Source organism: Oncorhynchus masou, chromosome 8 (assembly GCF_036934945.1).
Source record: "Oncorhynchus masou masou isolate Uvic2021 chromosome 8, UVic_Omas_1.1, whole genome shotgun sequence".
In the NCBI taxonomy this organism is placed as follows: domain Eukaryota; kingdom Metazoa; phylum Chordata; class Actinopteri; order Salmoniformes; family Salmonidae; genus Oncorhynchus; species Oncorhynchus masou.
In genome coordinates this window covers 19,878,691-19,903,851 of record NC_088219.1, presented here as the reverse complement: position 1 = coordinate 19,903,851, position 25,161 = coordinate 19,878,691, and the positions used below count along the sequence as shown (strand labels likewise).

The window sequence follows — 25,161 nt, the reverse complement described above, 5'->3', positions numbered from 1 at the left end:
CACCTTTCTAGACCTGAAAATGATGTGTTAACCAACAGAGTCTTCCCAGCTCCGATTGCACTCAATTACGGTGTTTGTACAGTCGTTTTTTCACTGCTGCTACTCGCTGTTTATTATCTATGCATAGTCACTTTACCCCTACCTACATGTACAAATTACCTTGACTAACCTGTTCCCCGCACATTGACTAGGTACCGGTAACCCCTGTATATAGCCTCATTATTGTTATTTTGTGTTAATTTTTATTTATTTTACTTTAGTCTATTTAGGAAATATTTTCTGAACTATATTTTCTTAAAACTGTGTTCTTGGTTAAGGGCTTGTAATTAAGCATTTCATTGTTGTATTCGGCGCATGTGACAAATACTATTTGATTTGATTTATTGGCATGTAATTAACTATGGTGTGAAACCCTAAGAGCTGTGTATAAAATGCTTTTCAAGTTTCAATTTTTGTTGTCACAGAGAGCAATTGGTTTTTGCAGCAAAGGAGCATAAAAAACAGTGATCACATCAAATGGATCACAGTGACAGTGACTACAATGAGCTGGCCCATCAAGTCATAGGGCTGACAGCCATCAATACACATTTATACAGCAGGCACACTAGTGATCATCATACAACTGTATAACAAGCCAAAGCTGCTTAATTGTTATTATTTACTAGGCAAGTAAGTTAAGAACAAATGACAGCCTACCCCAGCCAAACCCGGACGACACTGGGCCAATTGTGCGCCACCCTATGGCACTCCCAATCACTGCAGGATGTGATACAGCCTGGATTTGAACCAGGGACTGTAGTGACAAGTCTTGCACTGAGATGTAGTGCCTTAGAACACTGCGCCACTCAGTAGCCCATAAGTAAATGCTAAGTGCATTCTTAGATCATCTCGCTAACAACATATCAACAATGTGCTGACAAAAACAAAAAAACATTGTCAACATCACCTTCATCATCCTCATCAACAACATATTACCTTTGTCTTCCTCAACATCCTCATCCCTAGCCTTCCCTGTATTGAAAAGGGAAATGGCTATAGGGGTGCAGGAGAGCTTGTACCTCAGTGGCGGTCAGTAAGATGAGGGAGGACGCTATTTTGTTTATGAGCATGGCCTTATTTCTATTACAGCATATTGGATGACTGTCATTCATATTCCATTCACTCAGCTCAATGTAACATCGATAGGTTTAGGCTACTACATGATATTCAAACGTTCCCTATACCCATCATGAGGTTGCTACAACCTAGCCTATGAATGAAAGTTTACAACGTACACTACTGTTCAAAAGTTTGGGGTCACTTAGAAATGTCCTTCTTTTTGAAATGAAAGTACATTTTTTGTCCATTAAAATAACATAAAATTGATAAGAAATACTGTGTTAATGTTGTAAATGACTATTGTAGCTGGAAACGGCTGATTTTTTTATGGAATATCTACATAGGCGTACAGAGGCCCATTATCAGCAACCATCACTCCTGTGTTCCAATGGCACGTTGTGTTAGCTAATCCAAGTTTATAATTTTAAAAGGCTAATTGATCATTAGAAAAACCCCATGCAATTATGTTAGCACAGCTGAAAACTGTTGTCCTGATTAAAGAAGTAATAGAACTGTCCTTTACACTAGTTGAGTATCTGGAGCATCAGCATTTGTGGGTTCGATTACAGGCTCAAAATGGCCAGAAACTAATACCTTTCTTCTGAAACTTATCAGTCTATTCTTGATCTGAGAAACGGCTATTCCATGCGAGAAATTGCCAAGAAACAAAAGATATCGTACAACGATGTGTACTACTCCCTTCACAGAACAGTGCAAACTGGCTCTAACCAGAACATAAAGAGGAGTGGGAGACCCCGGTGCACAACTGAGCAAGAGGACAAGTACATTAGAGTGTCTAGTTTGAGAAACAGGCACATCTCAAGTCCTCAACTGGCAGCTTCATTAAATAGTACCACAAGTCTCAACGTCAACAGTGAAGAGGCCACTCCGGGATGCTGGTTTTCTAGGCAGAGTTGCAAGGAAAAAGCCATATCTCAGACTGGTCAATAAAAAGAAAATATTAAGATTGGCAAAAGAACACAGACACTGGACAGAGGAAATCTGCCTCGAAGGCCAGCATCCCGGAGTCCAAACCTTTGAACGGTAGTGTTATCAGGAATCAAGGTAAGACCCGAGTGCAGACTGTGTTGAAGTAACAATGTTTATTAAACCAACAGGGGCAGGCAAACGATAGGTCAAGGCAGGCAGGGGTCGAATATCCAGAGTAGTGGGGCCAAGGTACAGGACGGCAGGCAGGCTCAGGGACAGGCAGCGTGGTATGGGGTCAGGACAGGCAAGGTTCAAAACCAGGAGGATGAGGAAAAAGAGAGACTGGAGAAAAATAGAAGCTGAGACAAAACACTGATTGACTTGAACCAACAAGACAAACTGGCACGGACAGACAGAAAACACAGGTGTAAATATCCAGGGGATAAGTGGGTAATATGGGCAACACCTGGAGGGGGTGGAGACAAGCATCAGGACAGGTGAAACAGATCAGGGCATGACAATTTGAACTGTACAGGTCGAGAGAAATTTGAGTAATGAAGGTGACAGACATTGACACATTCAATACCGCCTTGCACAATCTTGCCTGCATCTAGTTGATCTCCGGTGTAATTATTAGTTGCAAATTAGAGTTTGTATTGGACACATTCAGGTGTGTATATCCCCGTTTCGTTCAATTTGCTTCCATTTAAGAAGCGTTTTCAACAGAATCGGCAGAATGAATACACCCCTGATCACATGCAAACACAGTTCACTTTCATAGCAGCCACATGTAAACAGCACGATCCCTTTGATCGTTGGATAGTTCCTTCTCGCATCTATGTGCTCTCCTCCTCTCACCTTTTCCCTTTGCCAAAAAACATTTCCAAGCCAAACCTTCATATCATAACCACTAACTGCTACACACAGCCTACATCGTTGTCACCATATTAGCTAAAATCAAGTCAACATTGTTCTAAGTAGCTAACGCATTAGTAAACCCACTACAATCATGCAGTACAATGTACAGTTAGCAAACAGTTTAGCATTTACACCGGCGGGCCCCAGTGGCAATAAATGTATAAAACCAAAAGCTTACCTTGACTTGGAAGAGTTCTGGTGTTGGATAACCATAGCTAGCTAGCTAACATAGCATCCATCTCTGTTTGAGCCAGATGTTTGAGTAGGCTAAGCTAGGTAGCTGCATTCGCTTGGTAAGAAACTGAAAGTGAATAAAATATGAAATATAGCGAGCTCACTCTCTTTCTCTCTCTTGCTTATCCTTCATTTTTAATCAATTATTTTGTTCAAAACTGTTCAACTATTGTCTTCTCTTTGAGCCAGCTACTCACCACATTTTATGCACTGCAGTGCTAGCTAGCTGTAGCTTATGCTTTCAGTACTAGATTAATTCTTTGATCCTTTGATTGGGTGGACAACATGTCAGTTCATGCTGCAAGAGCTCTGATAGTTTGGAGGATGTCCTCCGGAAGTTGTCAGTATTTCTGTGTACATCTATGGAAAGGGGTGAGAACCACGAGCCTCCTAGGTTTTGTATTGAAGGAGGGAAACTAGCTGTGCTCGGGCAACACCATGGCGCTATCCTACAGAATGCTATTGAAACTACTGCAAACCTTCATTACAAAACAGTGTGTTTTAATAGATGATTTGGTGACGTGAATATATTTAGTATAGTTTTATCTAAAAATGACAACTTTTTAAAAATGTTTTACTATTTTTATGAAACTCACTTAGGAGGATGTTTCTCCCCTTCCTCTGAGGAGGAGCCTCCACTGTTGTACCTGTTAGTCTTAACAGTGGGGAATCTAAACCAGGAGCCAGAGGGTAGGACCTGAAACTAATAGTGACCTGGAACTCACCACTTGTCTGCTGTACAGATCAGACAGACTACTCTGCTGGACTTCTGTGATCTGACTGCCCACTTTCACTATTCTAGCTTGTTTTGTTTAATGGCTGGCCTTGTTACTGGCTGGCCTGTAAACCATTCAAATGCGAAACCATGTTCCACCTCATGCCAGTGAAAACCGTGGTCTAATGAACCAGGCCACCTACCAACGTGTTCACACTGGGTGGGCAGATGGGCTGAGGCTGGCTGAGTGGGCTGCAGGCCCTGGTGCCTCCTGGTACGGTCCTTCTCTATACAGGACCTCCAGACCGGGACAGGGGCAGTAGCATGGAGCTGCAAGGGAGATTCCAGGGGAAGTTTGCCTGAAAACATCTCCAACAGAGCAGTGAGGCAGGATGGTGTGGGCAAACATGGAGCTTGAAGTGTATTCACGAGGTGGGGTTACAGCTGGAACTACAGCTAGTGAATGCAGTGGGTGTGAAATAAGATGAGAAGGGTGCAGGCAGGCAATTAAGCAAACACCCTCATTCCCATAAACACTGGGCCATGAAGGCGGCCAGAGGCCATTACAACCTGCCCACAGGGGTAATAAGGCAGTGGGAGCAACACACTGAATCCTCTGTAGCATGACATATACCACAAGTAGAGACTGTAATGTAAACACATGATAAACACAATCTAGCAGATATGCACTCACACGCATAGATTAAAATGTCAAGTAAGCTATGGTTGCCCTTCCTTTGACCTTTGTGTTGTCATAACAACGACTGACTGATTCATACTGACCCGTTTTCATTTGATATTAATAGTTCAGATTATGCATGCAATCCTGATGCATCATTTATGGCGCGATTTTAAAACTCTACCATGAATGTGGCATCAGAATGTGTTTCATCATCAGCTCTGTTGTTTTAGAAAGAGAAGTTGAAAGAGAAAATTCAATATTCATGTAGTTCGCTTCAGCGTCAATGTAAGATCAGATGAATGGAAGTTCCCCCAGATGAGCATCAAGCAGAAGTTTAAAGGAGCCCACTATAAGGCCCACAACTATGTTGAATATGGCCACGGTCCATGCTTCGTAGCTATGTTCAACCATGCTTTCCATCTAATCCCACTAATTCTTGGAGGACCTTCAACAGTCACGAGGTCCATTTGCAGGCTCCGATCCTAGCCTTCAACAGTGTGCTGTAACTTTGAATCGACTCAACAAGGTCAATGGCGTGTAGATGTGAATGGCGTCAGGCTTCTAGTGCCAGGAAGTGACCTCAGGCTAAAGTTATTACAGGAGGTTGACAGTGTGGGACCTGTTGTAATCACTGATGTCACGTGTGTAGAAATGTCACAGACACCCTTGATTGGCTACTTGCTGCACAGCAGTGTATGATGGGGATGTTGAAATTAGGAGGACAGATAGAAATACTGATTGGAATGTCTCAGTAAGGAGACTTAAATAGCTCTGTAGCAAACCAATACTGTAAGCCACAATATAATGCACGTGAAGTGCAGAAGTGAAAAGATAAATGGTAACCAGGTTTTCATACAACCTTTTTATGCGAGTAAAGAGTACATGTCGGTACATGTACATGTCAGAAAAACATTTTCCCTACAGGCCTGATGGAAACAGCAAATTTGCCGGTAAATGTTCCAATTGTCGACAAACAAAAAACGCTAGACAAGGTGGGATCTTATTGTGTTTATATAATTAATTATGCAAGAAATGGCGCAAATATTGATATAATAACCATCATAGCGAAGTAAATTTGGAGTCACGCGATGACATGTTATGTCGTCCTCCCTCTACGTCTCGAAATGCGATGGAAACCCATTTAACTTGTATTTGTTATTAGTTAATTGGGAATTCAACTGCAAAAGTATTTTTTTGTGTGCACTATTTAATCACTTTTATCCGCAACTAGTCAATTTGATGTGAATACATCTCTGGTGGGGCATTTTTTGAATATTTGCATAAAAATCTGTCGGCAATTGGATGGAAAGCTAACCAGTAACCACGTCTCTGTCCACAGTTTTATGTGAGTAAACACATACCGTATAAAAGAAATCACGACAGCTGTGATAGAAACAGGAAGTTTCGGTACAATTTCGGCTTCCGTCTCGCCACTCTACCATAAAAGCCTGATTGGTGGAGTGATACAGAGATGGTTGTACTTCTTGAAGGTTCTCCCATCTCCACAGATTGCTCAGTTTGGCCGGGATGGCCAGCTCTAGGAAGAGTATTGTCTGTTCCAAACATCTTACATTTAAAAATGATGGAGGACGCTGTGTTCTTGAGGACCTTCAATGCTGCAGAATTTGGTACCCTTCCCCAGATTTGTGCCTCGACACAATCTTGTCTCTGAGTTCTACGGATATTTACTTTGACCTCATGGCTTGGTTTTTGCTCTGACATGCACTGTCAACTGGGACCTTATATAGACAGGTGTGTCTCTTTCCAAATAATGTTCAATCAATTGAATTTACCACAGGTGGACTCCAATCAAGTTGTAGAAACATCTCAAGGATGGTCAATGGAAACAGGATGCAACTGAGCACAATTTCGAGTCTCATAGCAAAGGAGCTGAATACTTACAGTACCTACACGTACGCTATGGCCACACGACGCAGGCCTCTTTATTGTCCCTAGAATTTATAAGAAAACAGCTGGAGGCACTGCTTTCTCCTATAGAGCTCCATTTTTATGGAACGGTCTGCCGACCCCGTGAGAGATGCAGACTCAGTCTCGAACTTTAAGTCTCTACAGAAGACTCATCTCTTCAGTAGGTCCTATGATTGAGTGTAGTCTGTTTCAGCGGTGCAGTAGAGTGATGAACTGCCCTTGCTGTCTCTGCCTGGCTCCCCTCTCTGCACTGGGATTCTCTGCCTCTTAACCTCTTAACCTCTCTCTTACGGGAGCTCAGTCACTGGCTCACTAGTGCTCTTCCGTGCCGTTCCTAGGAGGGGTGCGTCACGTCGTGCCAGGCTTTTTCCGCTATACTTGACTTGAGTGGGTTGAGGCACTGACGATATTTGCGCTCCCTCGGGCTTGGGCGGTGGAGGAGATTGTAGTGGGCTGTACTCAGCCTTGCCTCAGTGTAGTAAGTTGGTGGTCTGTTGATATCCGTCTAGTGGTGTGGGGGCTGTGCCTTGGCAAAGTGGGTGGGGTTATATCCTGCCTGGTTGGCCCTATGCTGCAATACTCTATGTGCCGTGGGCCTAGGGTCAGTCTGTCCTATCTGGTGAAATTCTTCTGTCTTATCTGGTGTCCTGTGTGATCTTAAGTATGCTCCCTCTAATTCCCCCATCTCTCTTTCTCGCTCTCCCCTCGCGGAGTACCTGAGCCCTAGGACCATGCCTCAGGACTACCTGGCCTGATTACTGCTGGCTTTCCCTATCCAGTTGATCCAGTTTCAACTGTTCTGCCTGCAACTCTCTCTCTCTCTCTCTCTCTCTCTCTCTCTCTCTCTCCCTCCCTCCCTCCCTCTCTACCGCATCTGCTGTCTTGACCTCTGAATGCTCAGTTATGAAAAGCCAACTGACATTTACTCCTGAGGTGCTGACCTGTTGCAACAACTGTGATTATTATTTGACCCTGCTGGTCATCTATGAACATCTTGGAGAACGATCTGGCCTTAATGGCCATGTACTCTTATAATCTCCACCCGGAACAGCCAGAAGAGGACTGGCCACCCCTCAGAGCCTGGTTCCTCACTAGGTTTCTTCCTATGTTCCTGCCTTTCTAGGGAAGTTTTCCTAACCACCGTGCTTCTACATCTGCGTTGCTTGCTGTTTGGGGTTTTAGGCTGTGTTTCTGTATAAGAACGTTATAAATAAATTTGATTTGATGTAGACTAGCCTATCCACATAGCCTACCAGCACTGTATCTGTGAGCTGTTGGCAAGAGCGCACACGCACAACTATCGGTAGTTGAAAATGCCATGGAAACGCATTAAACTTTCAAGTATATGAATACTTTAGCGAAAAAATACATTTGTGTGCACAATGTCATCACGCCCTGACATTTATTTGCTAGAAGTGAGTTTGGTGGAAATGGCAATGGTGGGAAAATTCGCATATTTGCACGAAAATCTGTCGCCACATGGACGGAAACCTAGCTAGTGATAGACATTATTTGATTACTCAACATAGGGAGGTGCTGGCTCAAAATTCAAAGGCCTGCACAGTAAGTATCTACTTACATTGCTAAATGTGTGTGTAGAATAACTAGTGTAGGATCCCATGTGATAGCTTGGATGTGATGTGTGTGCTGAGTGGAAGATGTCTCTGTGAGATGTCCTGACAAATGAAAAGGTCAGTTTCTCTCATTATCTGTTCTATCTGTGCAGATCAGTTCACTGTGAAGCTCAGGCCTGTGTAACTGTGATCATGCAGGACCAAGACCTAGTTTTAGTTGTCCATTATGGTCCAGGTCAAAGCCACTACATGGTACATACTGTATCCTTCATAGTTTTTCCTACTGTAGCCTATGTCACAGGAAAACCTCAAAGTGATTATCATGCTCTGTCAAATGCCCCAAACCCTTGTTTCCCTCTCTCCCAAAACACTGTGATCCGAGAGAAGGAGAGAGAGATGAAGAGGAGGAGATAGGAAAGGAGCCTGTAGGACCATGTTTTATTTGTCTGCTTATCCCTCCCTGTGCTGAAATGTCACCAGGCTCTCAGGGCGCTAAGAGCTTAATGGAGAGCCAGGTATTTGAGGCTCTCTGCGCCTTCATCTGCTCAAGGGTTCTTCTACACAGAGCTCTAGTCATCAGGTGGTGAAATATACTCTGATGTTAGACGCAAGGGTTCTTCTACACAGAGCTCTAGTTATCAGGTGTTGTAGTATTCTCTGATGTTAGACTCAAGGTGGGGAGTTTAGAATGGTTTCACCGTGAAATGACCATGAATTCACAGTGAATGAAATGTGTCATCTAGAGTCTAGAGACTGTCAGCTGGCGTTGTTGGATTTCTCAGGAATTTTGGGGGAATTTACTTTGGAATGCCCAACAGACTACAAAGACCACCGCGAAGTCCCACAAGTCTAAGAAGCTGTATTAAAAATAAAATGTGGAAACCATGGCAGCATAATTGACTTTAGGATTATTAGGGAGACAATTAGAGAGTTTAGTTGTCCATGAATTTAAAAAAACAAACATTTTACAAACATTGTAAAGAATGCAGAATTACTCAGACAAAGGACACAATTCCAAGTTTGTGGTCTTCATTCCTTCACTGAATTTTTATTAAAAAAAAAATATTTCACCTTTATTTAACCAGTTAGGCAAGTTGAGAACAAGTTCTCATTTACAATTGTGATCTGGCCAAGATAAAGCAAAGCAGTTCGACACATACAACGACACAGAGTTACACATGGAGTAAAACAAACATACAGTCAATAATACAGTATAAACAAGTCTATATACGATGTGAGCAAATGAGGTGAGATAAGGGAGCTAAAGGCAAAAAAAGGCCATGGTGGCAAAGTAAATACAATATAGCAAGTAAAACACTGGAATGGTAGATTTGCAGTGGAAGAATGTGCAAAGTAGAAATACAAATAATGGGGTGCAAAGGAGCAAAATAAATAAAATAAATACAGCAGGGAAAGAGGTAGTTGTTTGGGCAAAATTATAGGTGGGCTATGTACAGGTGCAGTAATCTGTGAGCTGCTCTGACAGTTGGTGCTTAAAGCTAGTGAGGGAGATAAGTGTTTCCAGTTTCAGAGATTTTTGTAGTTCGTTCCAGTCATTGGCAGCAGAGAACTGGAAGGAGAGGCGGCCAAAGAAAGAATTGGTTTTGGGGGTGACCAGAGAGATATACCTGCTGGAGCGTGTGCTACAGGTGGGTGATGCTATGGTGACCAGCGAGCTGAGATAAGGGGGGACTTTACCGAGCAGGGTCTTGTAGATGACATGGAGCCAGTGGGTTTGGCGACGAGTATGAAGCGAGGGCCAGCCAACGAGAGCGTACAGGTCGCAATGGTGGGTAGTATATGGGGCTTTGGTGACAAAACAAATTGCACTCTGATAGACTGCATCCAATTTGTTGAGTGGGGTATTGGAGGCTATTTTGTAAATGACATCGCCGAAGTCGAGGATTGGTAGGACGGTCAGTTTTACAAGGGTGTGTTTGGAAGCATGAGTGAAGGATGCTTTGTTGCGAAATAGGAAGCCAATTCTAGATTTAACTTTGGATTGGAGATTGGTATTTGTAGTTGTCCACGTATTCTAAGTCAGAGCCGTCCAGAGTAGTGATGTTGGACAGGCGGGCAGGTGCAGGCAGCGATCGGTTGAAGAGCATGCATTTAGTTTTACTTGTATTTCAGAGTAATAGGACGCCACAGAAGGAGAGTTGTATGGCATTGAAGCTTGCCTTGAGGGTTGTTAACACAGTGTCCAAAGAAGGGCCAGAAGTATACAGAATGGTGTCGTCTGCGTAGAGGTGGATCAGAGACTCACCAGCAGCAAGAGCGACATCATTGATGTATACAGAGAAGAGAGTCGGTCCAAGAATTGAACCCTGTGGCACCCCCATAGAGACTGCCAGAGGTCCGGACAGCAGACCCTCCGATTTGACACACTGAACTCTATCAGAGAAGTAGTTGGTGAACCAGGAGAGGCAATCAGGGTAACCTAGTGGGGTGGCAGGGTAGCCAAGTGGTTAGAGCGTTGGACTAGTTACCGAAAGGCTGCGAGTTCAAATCCCTGAGCTGACATGGTACAATCTGTCGTTCTGCCACTGAACAGGCAGTTAACCCACTGTTCCTAGGCCGTCATTGAAAATAAGAATTTGTTCTTAACTGACTTGCCTAGTAAAATAAAGGTGAAAAAATAATAATTAATAATTTGAGAAACCAAGGCTGTTGAGTCTGCCAATGAGGATGTGGTGATTGACAGAGTCGAAAGCCTTGGCTAGATCAATGAATACGGCTGCACAGTAATGTTTCTTATCGATGGCGGTTAAAATATAGTTTAGGACCTTGAGCGTGGCTGAGGTGCACCCATGACCAGCTCTGAAACCAGATTGCATAGCAGAGAAGGTATGGTGAGATAAGAAATGGTTGGTAATCTGTTTGTTGACTTGGCTTTCGAAGACCTTAGAAAGGCAGGGTAGGATAGATATAGGTCTGTAGCAGTTTGGGTCAAGAGTGTGAGAATCTGCTCTGTATTGCAGAGTTGACTCTGTCTGTCTAATGGTCTGCTACAAATTGCAGTCTTGTTAAACGCCTTGTTAATGGTGTTGATGCGTTGCTGATATTAGGCTGTGATTTGATTTGTATTCACTGGGAAATTATTTCCATAAGGGCATCCTCTAAATGACAGGGTAATGTGTGTTGCGATTGAAGTGGTCCCTGGGGATTGGCCATGCAACACAACACACACACATTCATCTACAGAAAGAAACACATATACATTTACCACTCTCTCAGGCATGCATGTACCCTCACACCCAGTGCTCCCACAGGCACCTGTCTGTGCCTCAAAAATGTGCCATGAATAGATGAGAGGCCTCCTCTCCAAACACAAGCTGTCAGACACAGAGATGGGTAAATATCACACTGCCAATCACTGGTTGCCATGGATACCATTCTCATCTCTGTCTCCCTCCCTCTCTCTCTGCAGGTTTCAGGATGACAGGGGTTATGTGTTGTACCCCCAGATAGGGGATCGTCTAGATCTGATCTGCCCAGCCTCCAACCCCCAAGGCCCCCGCTCCCCCAGTGAGTATGAGTACTACAAGCTGTACCTGGTGTCCACACGCGAGCAGGCTGACCGTTGTGAGGTGATGGGCGCGCCAAACCTGCTGCTCACCTGTGACAAGCCCAACAGTGACATGCGCTTCACCATCAAGTTCCAGGAGTTCTCCCCCAACCTGTGGGGACATGAGTTCAAGACCCTGCAGGACTACTACATCATAGGTGAGGGGATGTGTGCGCGTGTGTATGTGTGCATGTGAGAGAGAGGATGGGATGTGTGTGTGTGTGAAAAGGCACAAGTTTTAGAAATGTCTGGTATGCACAATGGAAGCACTATCATTACAGAACACCATGGAAATGCTATCGTTACAGAACATCATGGAAACGCTATCGTTACTGAACACCACGGAAACACTAGCATGACAGAACACCATGGAAACACTATTGTTATGAACACCATGGAAACGCTATCGTTACAGAACACAATGGAAATAGTATTGTTACAGAACACCATGGAAACATTACCGTTATCGAACACAATGGAAACACTATCTTTGCAGAACACCATGGAAACACTATCATTACAGAACACCATGGAAACACAATCATTACAGAACACAATGGAAACACTATCTTTACAGAACACCTTGGAAACACTATCGTTACAGAACACAATGGAAACACTATAGTTACAGAACATCCATGGAAACATTGTTGGAACAGAACACCATGGAAACTCTATTGTTATTAATCACTATGGAAACACAATCATTATAGAACACCATGGAAATGTTATCATTACAGAACACAATGGAAAAACTATAATTACAGATCATCATGGAAACACTATCATTACATGACACCATGGAAACACTATAGTTACAGAACACCATGGAAACACTATAGTTACAGAACACCATGGAAACACTACCGATACAAAACACCATGGAAACACTATCGTTACAGAACACAATGGAAACAATACGGTTACAGAACACCATGGAAAGGCTATAATTACAGTACACCATGGAAACACTCTAGTAACAGAACACCATGGAAGAGCTATCATTACAGAACACAATGGAAACACTATCATTACAGAACACAATGGAAACACTATCTTTACAGAACACCTTGGAAACACTATCGTTACAGAACACAATGGAAACACTATCGTCACAGAACACAATGGAAACACTATCTTTACAGAACACCTTGGAAACACTATCGTTACAGAACACAATGGAAACACTATCTTTGCAGAACACCATGGAAACACTATCATTACAGAACACCATGGAAACACTATCTTTAAAGAACACCTTGGAAACACTATCGTTACAGAACACAATGGAAACACTATAGTTACAGAACACCATGGAAGAGCTATCATTACAGAACAGCATGGAAACACTATGGTTACAGAACACCATGGAAATGCTATCATTTCAGAACACCATGGAAGAGCTATCATTACAGAACACCATGGAAACACTATCGTTACAGAACACCATGGAAACACTATCGTTACAGAACACCATGTAAATGCTATCGTTACAGAACATCATGGAAAAACTATTATTACAGAACACCATGGAAACACTATCATTACAGAACACCATGGAAACACTATAGCTCCAGAACACCATGGAAGAGCTATAATTACAGAACACAATGGAAACACTATGGTTACAGAACACCATGGAAATGCTATCATTTCAGAACACCATGGAAGAGCTATCGTTACAGAACACCATGGAAACACTATCATTACAGAACACCATGGAAACACTATCATTACAGAACACCATGGAAATGCTATCGTTACAGAACATCATGGAAAAACTATTATTACAGAACACCATGGAAACACTATCATTACAGAACACCATGGAAACACTATAGCTCCAGAACACCATGGAAGAGCTATAATTACAGAACACCATGGAAACACTATGGTTACAGAACACCATGGAAATGCTATCATTTCAGAACACCATGGAAGAGCTATCGTTACAGAACACCATGGAAACACTACCGATACAAAACACCATGGAAACACTATTGTTACAGAAGATCATGGAAACGCTATCGTTATAGAACACCATGGAAACAAAATCGTTACAGAACACCATGGAAACACTATCGTTACAGAACACCATGGAAACACAATCATTACAGAACACCATGGAAACACAATCGTTACAGAACACCATGGAAGAGCTATCATTACATAACACAATGGAAACACTATCTTTGCAGAACACCTTGGAAACCTTATTGTTACAGAACACAATGGAAACACTATCGTTACAGAACACCATGAAAACGCTATTGTTACAGAACACAATGGAAACATTATTGGTACAGAACACCATGGAAACTCTATTGTTATTAATCATTATGGAAACACTATCGTTACAGAACAGAACACCATGGAAACGCTATAGTTACAGAACACCATGGAAACACTATGGTTACAGAACACCATGGAAATGCTATCGTCACAGAGCACCATGGAAGAGTTATCGTTGCAGAACACCATGGAAGAGCTATCGTTACAGAAAACCATGGAAACACTATCGTTACAGAACACCATGGAAGAGCTATCGTTACAGAACATCATGGAAACACTATGGTTACAGAACACAATGGAAACACTAATGTTACAGAACACCATGGAAATGCTATCGTTACAGAGCACCATGGAAGAGCTATCGTTACAGAGCACCATGGAAACACTATTGTTACAGAGCACCATGGAAACACTATCGTTACAGAGCACCATGGAAGAGCTATCGTTACAGAGCACCATGGAAGAGCTATCGTTACAGAACATCATAGAAGAGCTATCGTTACAGAACACCATGGAATAGCTATCGTTACAGAGCACCATGGAAGAGCTTTCGTTACAGAGCACCATGGAAGAGCTATTGTTACAGAACACCATGGAAGAGCTATCCTTACAGAGCACCATGGAAGAGCTATCGTTACAGAGCACCATGGAAGAGCTATCGTTACAGAACACCATGGAAGAGCTATCGTTACAGAGCACCATGGAAGAGCTATCGTTACAGAACACCATGGAAGAGCTATCGTTACAGAACACCATGGAAGAGCTATCGTTACAGAACACCATGGAAGAGCTATCGTTACAGAACACCATGGAAGAGCTATCGTTACAGAACACCATGGAAACACTAATGTTACAGAACACCATGGAAATGCTATCGTTACAGAGCACCATGGAAGAGCTATCGTTACAGAGCACCATGGAAACACTATTGTTACAGAGCACCATGGAAACACTATCGTTACAGAGCACCATGGAAGAGCTATCGTTACAGAGCACCATGGAAGAGCTATCGTTACAGAACACCATAGAAGAGCTATCATTACATAACACAATGGAAACACTATCTTTGCAGAACACCTTGGAAACCTTATTGTTACAGAACACAATGGAAACACTATCGTTACAGAACACCATGAAAACGCTATTGTTACAGAACACAATGGAAACATTATTGGTACAGAACACCATGGAAACTCTATTGTTATTAATCATTATGGAAACACTATCGTTACAGAACAGAACACCATGGAAACGCTATAGTTACAGAACACCATGGAAACACTATGGTTACAGAACACCATGGAAATGCTATCGTCACAGAGCACCATGGAAGAGTTATCGTTGCAGAACACCATGGAAGAGCTATCGTTACAGAAAACCATGGAAACACTATCGTTACAGAACACCATGGAAGAGCTATCGTTACAGAACATCATGGAAACACTATGGTTACAGAACACAATGGAAACACTAATGTTACAGAACACCATGGAAATGCTATCGTTACAGAGCACCATGGAAGAGCTATCGTTACAGAGCACCATGGAAACACTATTGTTACAGAGCACCATGGAAACACTATCGTTACAGAGCACCATGGAAGAGCTATCGTTACAGAGCACCATGGAAGAGCTATCGTTACAGAACATCATAGAAGAGCTATCGTTACAGAACACCATGGAATAGCTATCGTTACAGAGCACCATGGAAGAGCTTTCGTTACAGAGCACCATGGAAGAGCTATCGTTACAGAACACCATGGAAGAGCATCCTTACAGAGCACCATGGAAGAGCTATCGTTACAGAGCACCATGGAAGAGCTATCGTTACAGAACACCATGGAAGAGCTATCGTTACAGAGCACCATGGAAGAGCTATCGTTACAGAACACCATGGAAGAGCTATCATTACAGAACACCATGGAAGAGCTATCGTTACAGAACACCATGGAAGAGCTATCGTTACAGAACACCATGGAAGAGCTATCGTTACAGAACACCATGGAAACACTAATGTTACAGAACACCATGGAAATGCTATCGTTACAGAGCACCATGGAAGAGCTATCGTTACAGAGCACCATGGAAACACTATTGTTACAGAGCACCATGGAAACACTATCGTTACAGAGCACCATGGAAGAGCTATCGTTACAGAGCACCATGGAAGAGCTATCGTTACAGAACACCATAGAAGAGCTATCGTTACAGAACACCATGGAATAGCTATCGTTACAGAGCACCATGGAAGAGCTTTCGTTACAGAGCACCATGGAAGAGCTATCGTTACAGAACACCATGGAAGAGCTATCGTTACAGAGCACCATGGAAGAGCTATCGTTACAGAGCACCATGGAAGAGCTATCGTTACAGAACACCATGGAAGAGCTATCGTTACAGAGCACCATGGAAGAGCTATCGTTACAGAACACCATGGAAGAGCTATCGTTACAGAACACCATGGAAGAGCTATCGTTACAGAACACCATGGAAGAGCTATCGTTACAGAGCACCATGGAAGAGCTATCGTTACAGAACACCATGGAAGAGCTATCGTTACAGAACACCATGGAAGAGCTATCGTTACAGAACACCATGGAAGAGCTATCGTTACAGAACATTTCAGGAAGATGTAATGCTGTACATTTATTTTTCTGCTCCTTAACATTCCAGTTTGTCATGCATTTCTGTGTCTCTATGAGAAATAATTTCCATATGTCTCTCACAACAGTAGCGACAACAGATCAGCCCCTCAGGGGTGGTAGAATGTGTGTGTGTGCACGTGTGTGCGCGTGTATGTGTGTGTGTGTGTGTGTGTGTGTGTGTGTGTGTGTGTGTGTGTGTGTGTGATGTCTGGGGCTCAGGAGTGTGTGTACTCCCCTGCATGACAGGAGTATGTTAACAGATCTCTACATGGACATGCTCTGATCCAGCCATGACAGGAGCATGTCAGCAGATCTCTACATGGACATGCTCTGATCCAGCCATGACAGGAGCATGTCAGCAGATCTCTACATGTGCATGCTCTGATCCAGCCATGACAGGAGCATGTCAGCAGATCTCTACATGGACATGCTCTGATCCAGCCATGACAGGAGCATGTTAGCAGATCTCTACATGGACATGCTCTGATCCAGCCATGACAGGAGCATGTCAGCAGATCTCTACATGTGCATGCTCTGATCCAGCCATGACAGGAGCATGTTAGCAGATCTCTACATGGACATGCTCTGATCCAGCCATGACAGGAGCATGTCAGCAGATCTCTACATGGACATGCTCTGATCCAGCCATGACACGAGCATGTCAGCAGATCTCTACATGTGCATGCTCTGATCCAGCCATGACAGGAGCATGTCAGCAGATCTCTACATGGACATGCTCTGATCCAGCCATGACACGAGCATGTCAGCAGATCTCTACATGGACATGCTCTGATCCAGCCATGACAGGAGCATGTCAGCAGATCTCTACATGGACATGCTCTGATCCAGCCATGACACGAGCATGTCAGCAGATCTCTACATGGGCATGCTCTGATCCAGCCATGACAGGAGCATGTCAGCAGATCTCTACATGGACATGCTCTGATCCAGCCATGACAGGAGCATGTTAGCAGATCTCTACATGGGCATGCTCTGATCCAGCCATGACAGGAGCATGTCAGCAGATCTCTACATGGGCATGCTCTGATCCAGCCATGACAGGAGCATGTCAGCAGATCTCTACATGGGCATGCTCTGATCCAGCCATGACAGGAGCATGTCAGCAGATCTCTACATGGGCATGCTCTGATCCAGCCATGACAGGAGCATGTCAGCAGATCTCTACATGGGCATGCTCTGATCCAGCCATGACAGGAGCATGTCAGCAGATCTCTACATGGACATGCTCTGATCCAGCCATGACAGGAGCATGTCAGCAGATCTCTACATGGGCATGCTCTGATCCAGCCATGACAGGAGCATGTCAGCAGATCTCTACATGGACATGCTCTGATCCAGCCATGACACGAGCATGTTAACAGATCTCTACATGGACATGCTCTGATCCAGCCATGACAGGAGTATGTTAACAGATCTCTACATGGGCATGCTCTGATCCAGCCATGACAGGAGCATGTCAGCAGATCTCTACATGGGCATGCTCTGATCCAGCCATGACACGAGTATGTTAGCAGATCTCTACATGGGCATGCTCTGATCCAGCCATGACAGGAGCATGTTAGCAGATCTCTACATGGACATGCTCTGTAGAGGAAAATATGTCTCAGCTCACTGCATGTAGACCAGATGTATTTTTTTCTTCAATTGAATATTTACAAAGGTTATGAAATGTTTGTATATTCTGATGTGAGCATTCTGGCATAGTTTTGTCTTCTACCTTTATGACAGATGCTAGATGGACAGATGCTAGTATGTGAGCGTGTTCATGTGTGTGTGTGTGTGTGTGTGTGTGTGTGTGTGTGTGTGTGTGTGTGTGTGTGTGTGTGTGTGTGTGTGTGTGTGTGTGTGTGTGTGTGTGTGTGTGTGCATATGTGTGTGAACCTAACCATGGGGAAATCACATTTAATTAACCTATCTTGGCATTTGTTAATTTTTCCAATATGGCAGTAATGAGTTGGAGCACTGAGAGACAGAAAGCTGGGCGAGGAGAGGGAATTCACTCACCGGCCTGCTGTTTTACATATTTGCATAAACATGTTGAGGTCATTTGTGCACTGGTGTTTAATTGACCGTAATACACCATGGAGAGCTCAAGGACACAGTGGGGGAATGACCCATTCAACTGGGACTCCAGCCCACAGCTCAGAGTCAGGCAGCTAGCCATACCACAGCCACACTAGACCAGCAAACATGGCATTCAGGGCCAAGCTGCAGGTGTGTGTGTGTGTGTGTGTGTGTGTGTGTGTGTGTGTGTGTGTGTGTGTGTGTGTGTGTGTGTGTGTGTGTGTGTGTGTGTGTGTGTGTGTGTGTGTGTGTGTGTGTGTGTGTGTGTGTGTGTGTGTGTGTGTGTGTGTGTGTGTGTGTGTGTGTGTGTGTGTTTTACCCGACTGTGCATTTTTCTGTGTGTGCATATATGAGTGTGTTTGCTGTTGGTAGGTTGGCCTGTGACCGTTTGTGTTTCATGGTGTCATGGTGCATCAGCCTGTACGGTTTAGAGAGGTTAATAATTGAGGAGCTTGTTGTATTATTTATCAGTGTTAAACTGAAATAACAAAAAGGAGTAGACAGTTTGCCCGCTCAGTGCGTGTGTGTGCTTAAATGTAAGTGCATACGTCTGTGTATGTTGTAAATATGTTTTGGCATGGATTTTTTTGGGGTGATGAACTCAAAGACACAGACAGAGAGAGAGTCTGACAGAGGAAGCGAGAGGGTTAAGGAGAGATGCAGATTGGGCAGAGACTGTGAGAGAACATGGGCCACTCGCTAGTGACAGTCCAGTCACTGTACCCAGTGTGTGTGTGTGTGTGTGTGTGTGTGTGTGTGTGTGTGTGTGTGTGTGTGTGTGTGTGTGTGTGTGTGTGTGTGTGTGTGTGTGTGTGTGTGTGTGTGTGTGTGTGTGTGTGTGTGTGTGTGTGTGTGTGTGTGTGTGTGTGTGTGTGAAGGAGGAGGGGGGGCCTGTGTGATTACTGTGAATAACACAAAGTGACATGTGGCCTCCCCGATCTAGGTCAACAATCGAAACCGCACCACACTATGTGTGTGCGTGTGTGTGTGTGTGTGTGTGTGTGTGTGTGTGTGTGTGTGTGTGTGTGTGTGTGTAAAGAATGAGCGCAACAGAGATGAGAGATGACCTTTGTATCTGCTTGTTCATACTTCTGTAGTATGTTTCTGCACGTTTTTTGCATGTGCTTAACCTAACAGCATGTGGGTACTGTTTGTGTGTGTGTGTGTGTGTGTGTGTGTGTGTGTGTGTGTGTGTGTGTGTGTGTGTGTGTGTGTGTGTGTGTGTGTGTGTGTGTGTGTGTGTGTGTGTGTGTGTGTGTGTGTGTGTGTGTGTGTGTGTGTGTGTGTGAGTGTCCGTGTGTGTTTTCTTCACTGATAAAGGTCATGCTGTAAGACTCACACACTAATTGGATTGAGGAAGTTTAACACAGTGATTCATTAACCTTCTGGCTCTGGCAGCAACTCATATTAACACACACTCTCTCACACAAACACTCTCTCTCACACACCCACACACATACAACAGAAGCATATTGCTGAGCATTCTGGATCTCTTCGCTGAAAGAAGTTTCTTTTTTACATGAAGGCAGGAATTCTGCAGGGAATTTCTGTCTCTCTTTCTCTCTCTCGCTATCTGTCTCTCTCTCTCTCTCTCTCTCTCTCATACACACACACACACTTCCACATGCACTGAGTGAAGAAAGGCTCTTTTTACAGACAGCTGTGTGAGCAGAGAGAGATTACAGTGGTCAGGGGATTGGGGAATTTCTCTCCACCAGCTGTTAACTAGAGACTAGGACAGAGGGGGATGGAGGGATGGAGGATGGAGGGAGAGAAATAGAGAGGGATGGTGAAAGACAGACAGGCAGACAGATTGAGGGAGGAGAGAGAGGATACCAGGATAATATAGAGTTGATCTCTGTAACTGCGGTATTCACTATAACATGCACTTGTAGAGCTAAATACTGTACTCATAGTCCGCCATGCACTCTTTCACATATGATCACACACACACACACACACACACACACACACACACACACACACACACACACACACACACACACACACACACACACACACACACACACACACATTCTCCTACCACCCCTGAGGCTTTGGCATTGTTGTCTCTATGGGATTTGATGTTATGCCAGAGGCTTAATTTACAGTATGGTCCTCAGTCCCAAAGCAGCTTTAATAGACGTAAAAATGCCCAACAATCTGCCCGTGTGGAGCGTTGAGCGTGGTGGTGATGATGTAATGGCTTCAGGAAGAGGATCTTTGTACTCATCACCATCACTATAATCTGACTGTGTCTCCTCTCTTCAGGTACTAGAGACAGACTGGCAGACTGTGTGACTTGTACAAGGCAAGCAGGTACGAGCTCCGCAAATCCATTAGGGGCACAAAAAGACAATACAAACTCAAACTTTAATTGATGTTCGACAACTCAGACTCGTGACAAATGGAAAGGACAACAAGCTATCACGGACTACAAAGGCAAATCCAGCTGTGTGGTGCCCACCGAAGCCTCCCTCCCATACGAGCTTAACACATTCTATGCTCGCTTCGAGGAAGACAATACCGAGCCATCCAGGAACGCTGTCTCGCTGCTCCGGATGACCAGGTGCAAACTCTCAAAAGAGTGAATACAAAAATAAAAATAAAATATCTAGGCTTGTAGGCTTGCGTCTGGTAGACAGCCACAAGCTGTCCATTAACGCAAGCCTATCAGACGAGCTAAATACCTTCTATGCGCGCTTCGAGGCTAGCAACACTGAATTATGCATGAGAGCACCAGCTGTTCTGGATGACTGTGTGATCACGCTCTCAGTAGCCGATGTAAGAACTTTAAACAAAACACAACAATGCCTCTTGTCCCACAGGAGACTGAAAAGATTGGGCATCTGCCCTCAGATAAAAAGTTATACATCTGCACCATTGAGAGAATCTTGACTGGCTGCATCACCGCTTCAATATTATCGCTTGCACAGTGCTCCTTGGGATGTTTAAAGCTTGGGAAATCTTTTTGTATCCAAATCCGGCTTTAAACTTCTTCACAACAGTATCTCGGACCTGCCTGGCGTGTTCCTTGTTCTTCATGATGCTCTCTGCGCTTTTAACGGACCTCTGAGACTATCACAGTGCAGGTGCATTTATACGGAGACTTGATTACACACAGGTGGATTGTATTTATCATCATTAGTCATTTAGGTCAACATTGAATCATTCAGAGATCCTCACTGAACTTCTGGAGAGAGTTTGCTGCACTGAAAGTAAAGGGGCTGAATAATTTTGCACGCCCAATTTTTCAGTTTTTGATTTGTTAAAAAAGTTTGAAATATCCAATAAATGTCGTTCCACTTCATGATTGTGTCCCACTTGTTGTTGATTCTTCACAAAAAAATACAGTTTTATATCTTTATGTTTGAAGCCTGAAATGTGGCAAAAGGTTGCAAAGTTCAAGGGGGCCGAATACTTTTGCAAGGCACTGTACTTGGCATCTGACCACAAGGCACTACAGAGGGTAGTGCGTACTGCCCAGAACATAACTTGAGCCGTGCTCCCTGCAGTCCAGGGCCTCTATGCTAGGTGGTGTCAGAGGAAGACCATAAAAATTGTCAAAGTCTCCAGCCTCCGCTCTTCTGGAAAAGGATTTCCACTAGATGTTGTAACATTGCTGCAGGGACTTGCTTCCATTCAACCACGAGAGCTGTTTGGTGATTAGGCCTGGCTCGCAATCGGCGTTTCACTTCATCCCAAAGGTGTTTGCTGTGGTTGAGGTCAGGGGTCTGTGCAGGCACAGAAATGTCTAGAATGTAATTTTATGCTGTCGCATTAAGATCTTCCTTCAATCTTTTTGGCTCGAGGGCCACATCGGGATTTTGAAATTCAAAGGAGGGCCACATTTCTTGGGGGACCAATTGTTTGTTAAAATCAATTTGCAAGTGCCACAGCAGTCTAAGGCACTGCAGTGCTTGAGGTGTCACTACAGACTCGGGTTTGATCCCAGGCTGTGTCACAGCTGGCCGTGACTGGGTGACCCATTGGCCCAGCGTCATCCACGTTAGGAGAGAGTTTGGCAGGCCGAGATTTCCTTGTCCCATCTCGCTCTAGTGACTCCTGTGAAGGGCCGGGCGCATGCACGCTGACACGGTCACCAGGTGTATGGTTAAGCGGGCATTGTGTCAAGAAGCAGTGCGGCTTCTTGACACAGCTCTCGACTTTCGCCTCTCCTGAGTCCGTACAGGAGTTGCAGCGATGGGACAAGATTGTAACTACCAATTGGATACCACAAAATTGGGGAGAAAAAAAGGGTACTTTTTTATGTCTCGCGGGCCGGATTGAAGTTCCCGACAGGCTGGATACGGCCCACGGCCGTACTTTGCCCCCCCTTGGCCTAGCCCAAATCTTTGGCACTATGCATTGGGGCAGGTAGCATTCTCCTGGCATCTGCCAAACCCAGATTTGTCCGTCGGACTGCCAGATGGTAAAGTGTGATTCATCACTCCAGAGAATGCGTTTCCACTGCTCCAGAGTTCAATGGCGGTGAGCTTTACACCACTCCAGCCAACACTTGGCATTGCTCATGGGGATCTTAGGCTTGTGTGCGGCTGCTCGGCCATGGAAACCCATTTCATGATGCTCGACGAACAGTTATTTTGATGACGTTGCTTCCAGTGGCAGTTTGGAGTGTTGCAACAGAGGACAAACGATTTTTACACACTAAACGCATTAGCACTCGGCAGTCCCGTTCTGTGAGCTTGTGTGGCCTACCACTTTGCGGCTGAGCCGTTGTTGCTCCTAGACTTTTCCACTTCACAAAAACAGTATTTACAGTTGACCAGGGCAGAAATTTGACAAAGAGCCTACTTTTTCTTGAGCGTATGGTCAGGGGGCCGTAACACAATTACAAATAATTTATATATGGCAAATTGACCGCAAGAAGACCAAACAGATATAACATTTGACGAAAACATAATAATTTCAAACCTTGCTTACATTTATTTGTGTACAATCACATATATCTCTCTATTATGTGTGGGAATACTTTTGAACAGATTTCCAAATTAAAATCACTGAGCTGATATGCTGGTGTTTTTAGTCATTTATGTCCCAAAATAAAATAAACATTTTCTGTTTGTTTTTTTGCTCAGAAAACTTGGAGGGACAGATAGAATTACCTGGGTGCCAAATTCGGCCAGCAAGCCACCAGTTGGGGAAGTCTGGTGTACACCATGTGCATCCTGTACATATGACTAATAAAAATTGAGACCTGTCAGGTGCCAGTCAGACTATCTCCTCTCTTCAGGTACTAGAGATGGACTGAGACCTGTCAGGTGCCAGTTAGACTGGCTCCTCTCTTCAGGTACTAGAGATGGACTGAGACCTGTCAGGTGCCAGTCAGACTATCTCCTCTCTTCAGGTACTAGAGATGGACTGAGACCTGTCAGATGCCAGTCAGACTATCTCCTCTCTTCAGGTACTAGAAATGGACTGAGACCTGTCAGGTGCCAGTTAGACTGGCTCCTCTCTTCAGGTACTAGAGATGGACTGAGACCTGTCAGGTGCCAGTCAGACTATCTCCTCTCTTCAGGTACTAGAGATGGACTGAGACCTGTCAGGTGCCAGTCAGACTATCTCCTCTCTTCAAGTACTAGAGATGGACTGAGACCTGTCAGGTGCCAGTCAGACTATCTCCCCTCTTCAGGTACTAGAGATGGACTGAGACCTGTCAGATGCCAGTCAGACTATCTCCTCTCTTCAGGTACTAGAGATGGACTGAGACCTGTCAGATGCCAGTTAGACTGGCTCCTCTTTTCAGGTACTAGAGATGAACCGAGCCCTGTCAGGTGCCAGTCAACCTGCTGTGTTGGCATCTAAGGCTTGACAGAGGGTGGTGCTACATTTATGTGGTCTGTGAGCAAATGTGTTATAACATGTCTCCAACCATAAAATGTTAGCTTTTATGCGTGTCTGAAGTGTTTTTAGGTGTTGGCCTTTATACTCATATCTGATATTTGAAACGTATAGAAGATATAGGACATATTTGTTTTTGTACAGATACTGTAGATACAGTATATCCATGCGTTTCTTTTCTCCCATCTGTCCTGCTACCCTCCTCCAACCAGTGACATACTTTTAATGTATGCCATTAAGAAACTAATTAGGATAATGAACAGAGAGAGGGGGAGGTCCATCTTCTTTTCCCCTTGTTTTGTAACGTAACAGGCCGTATCCTCTCGCCTCACACACACACAAAAGACACCCACCATCACACTGTGATGATACTGTAGAGCTTCACACAACACAGAGAGAAAACACACACACAGCTAACACATGGAATGCTGCTGCCACACACACTGTCACACAGCTAACACATGTAATGCTGCTGCCACAAACAGTCACACACACATACCTGCTGCCACACACACAGCCACACAGGGGCCTATCATTGACATAAGTAACACAAACAGAAATAGCACAGCTAACATGTCTACACTCTCTCTCACTCCCACCCTCCCTCTCTCCCCCACCCCTCTCTTTATC

The 25,161-nt window shown here is 44.2% G+C and overlaps 1 protein-coding gene across 1 annotated transcript in view; it reads left to right on the top strand.

The window, feature by feature from the left end:
• LOC135544345 (ephrin-B2-like) overlaps positions 1-25,161 on the top strand; it is a 61,242-nt gene that overhangs the window by 19,026 nt on the left and 17,055 nt on the right. Inside the window, exon 2 of the mRNA XM_064971886.1 lies at positions 11,511-11,806. Coding sequence (XP_064827958.1) covers positions 11,511-11,806 — 296 coding nt within the window. The remainder of the gene's footprint in view (positions 1-11,510; positions 11,807-25,161) is intronic.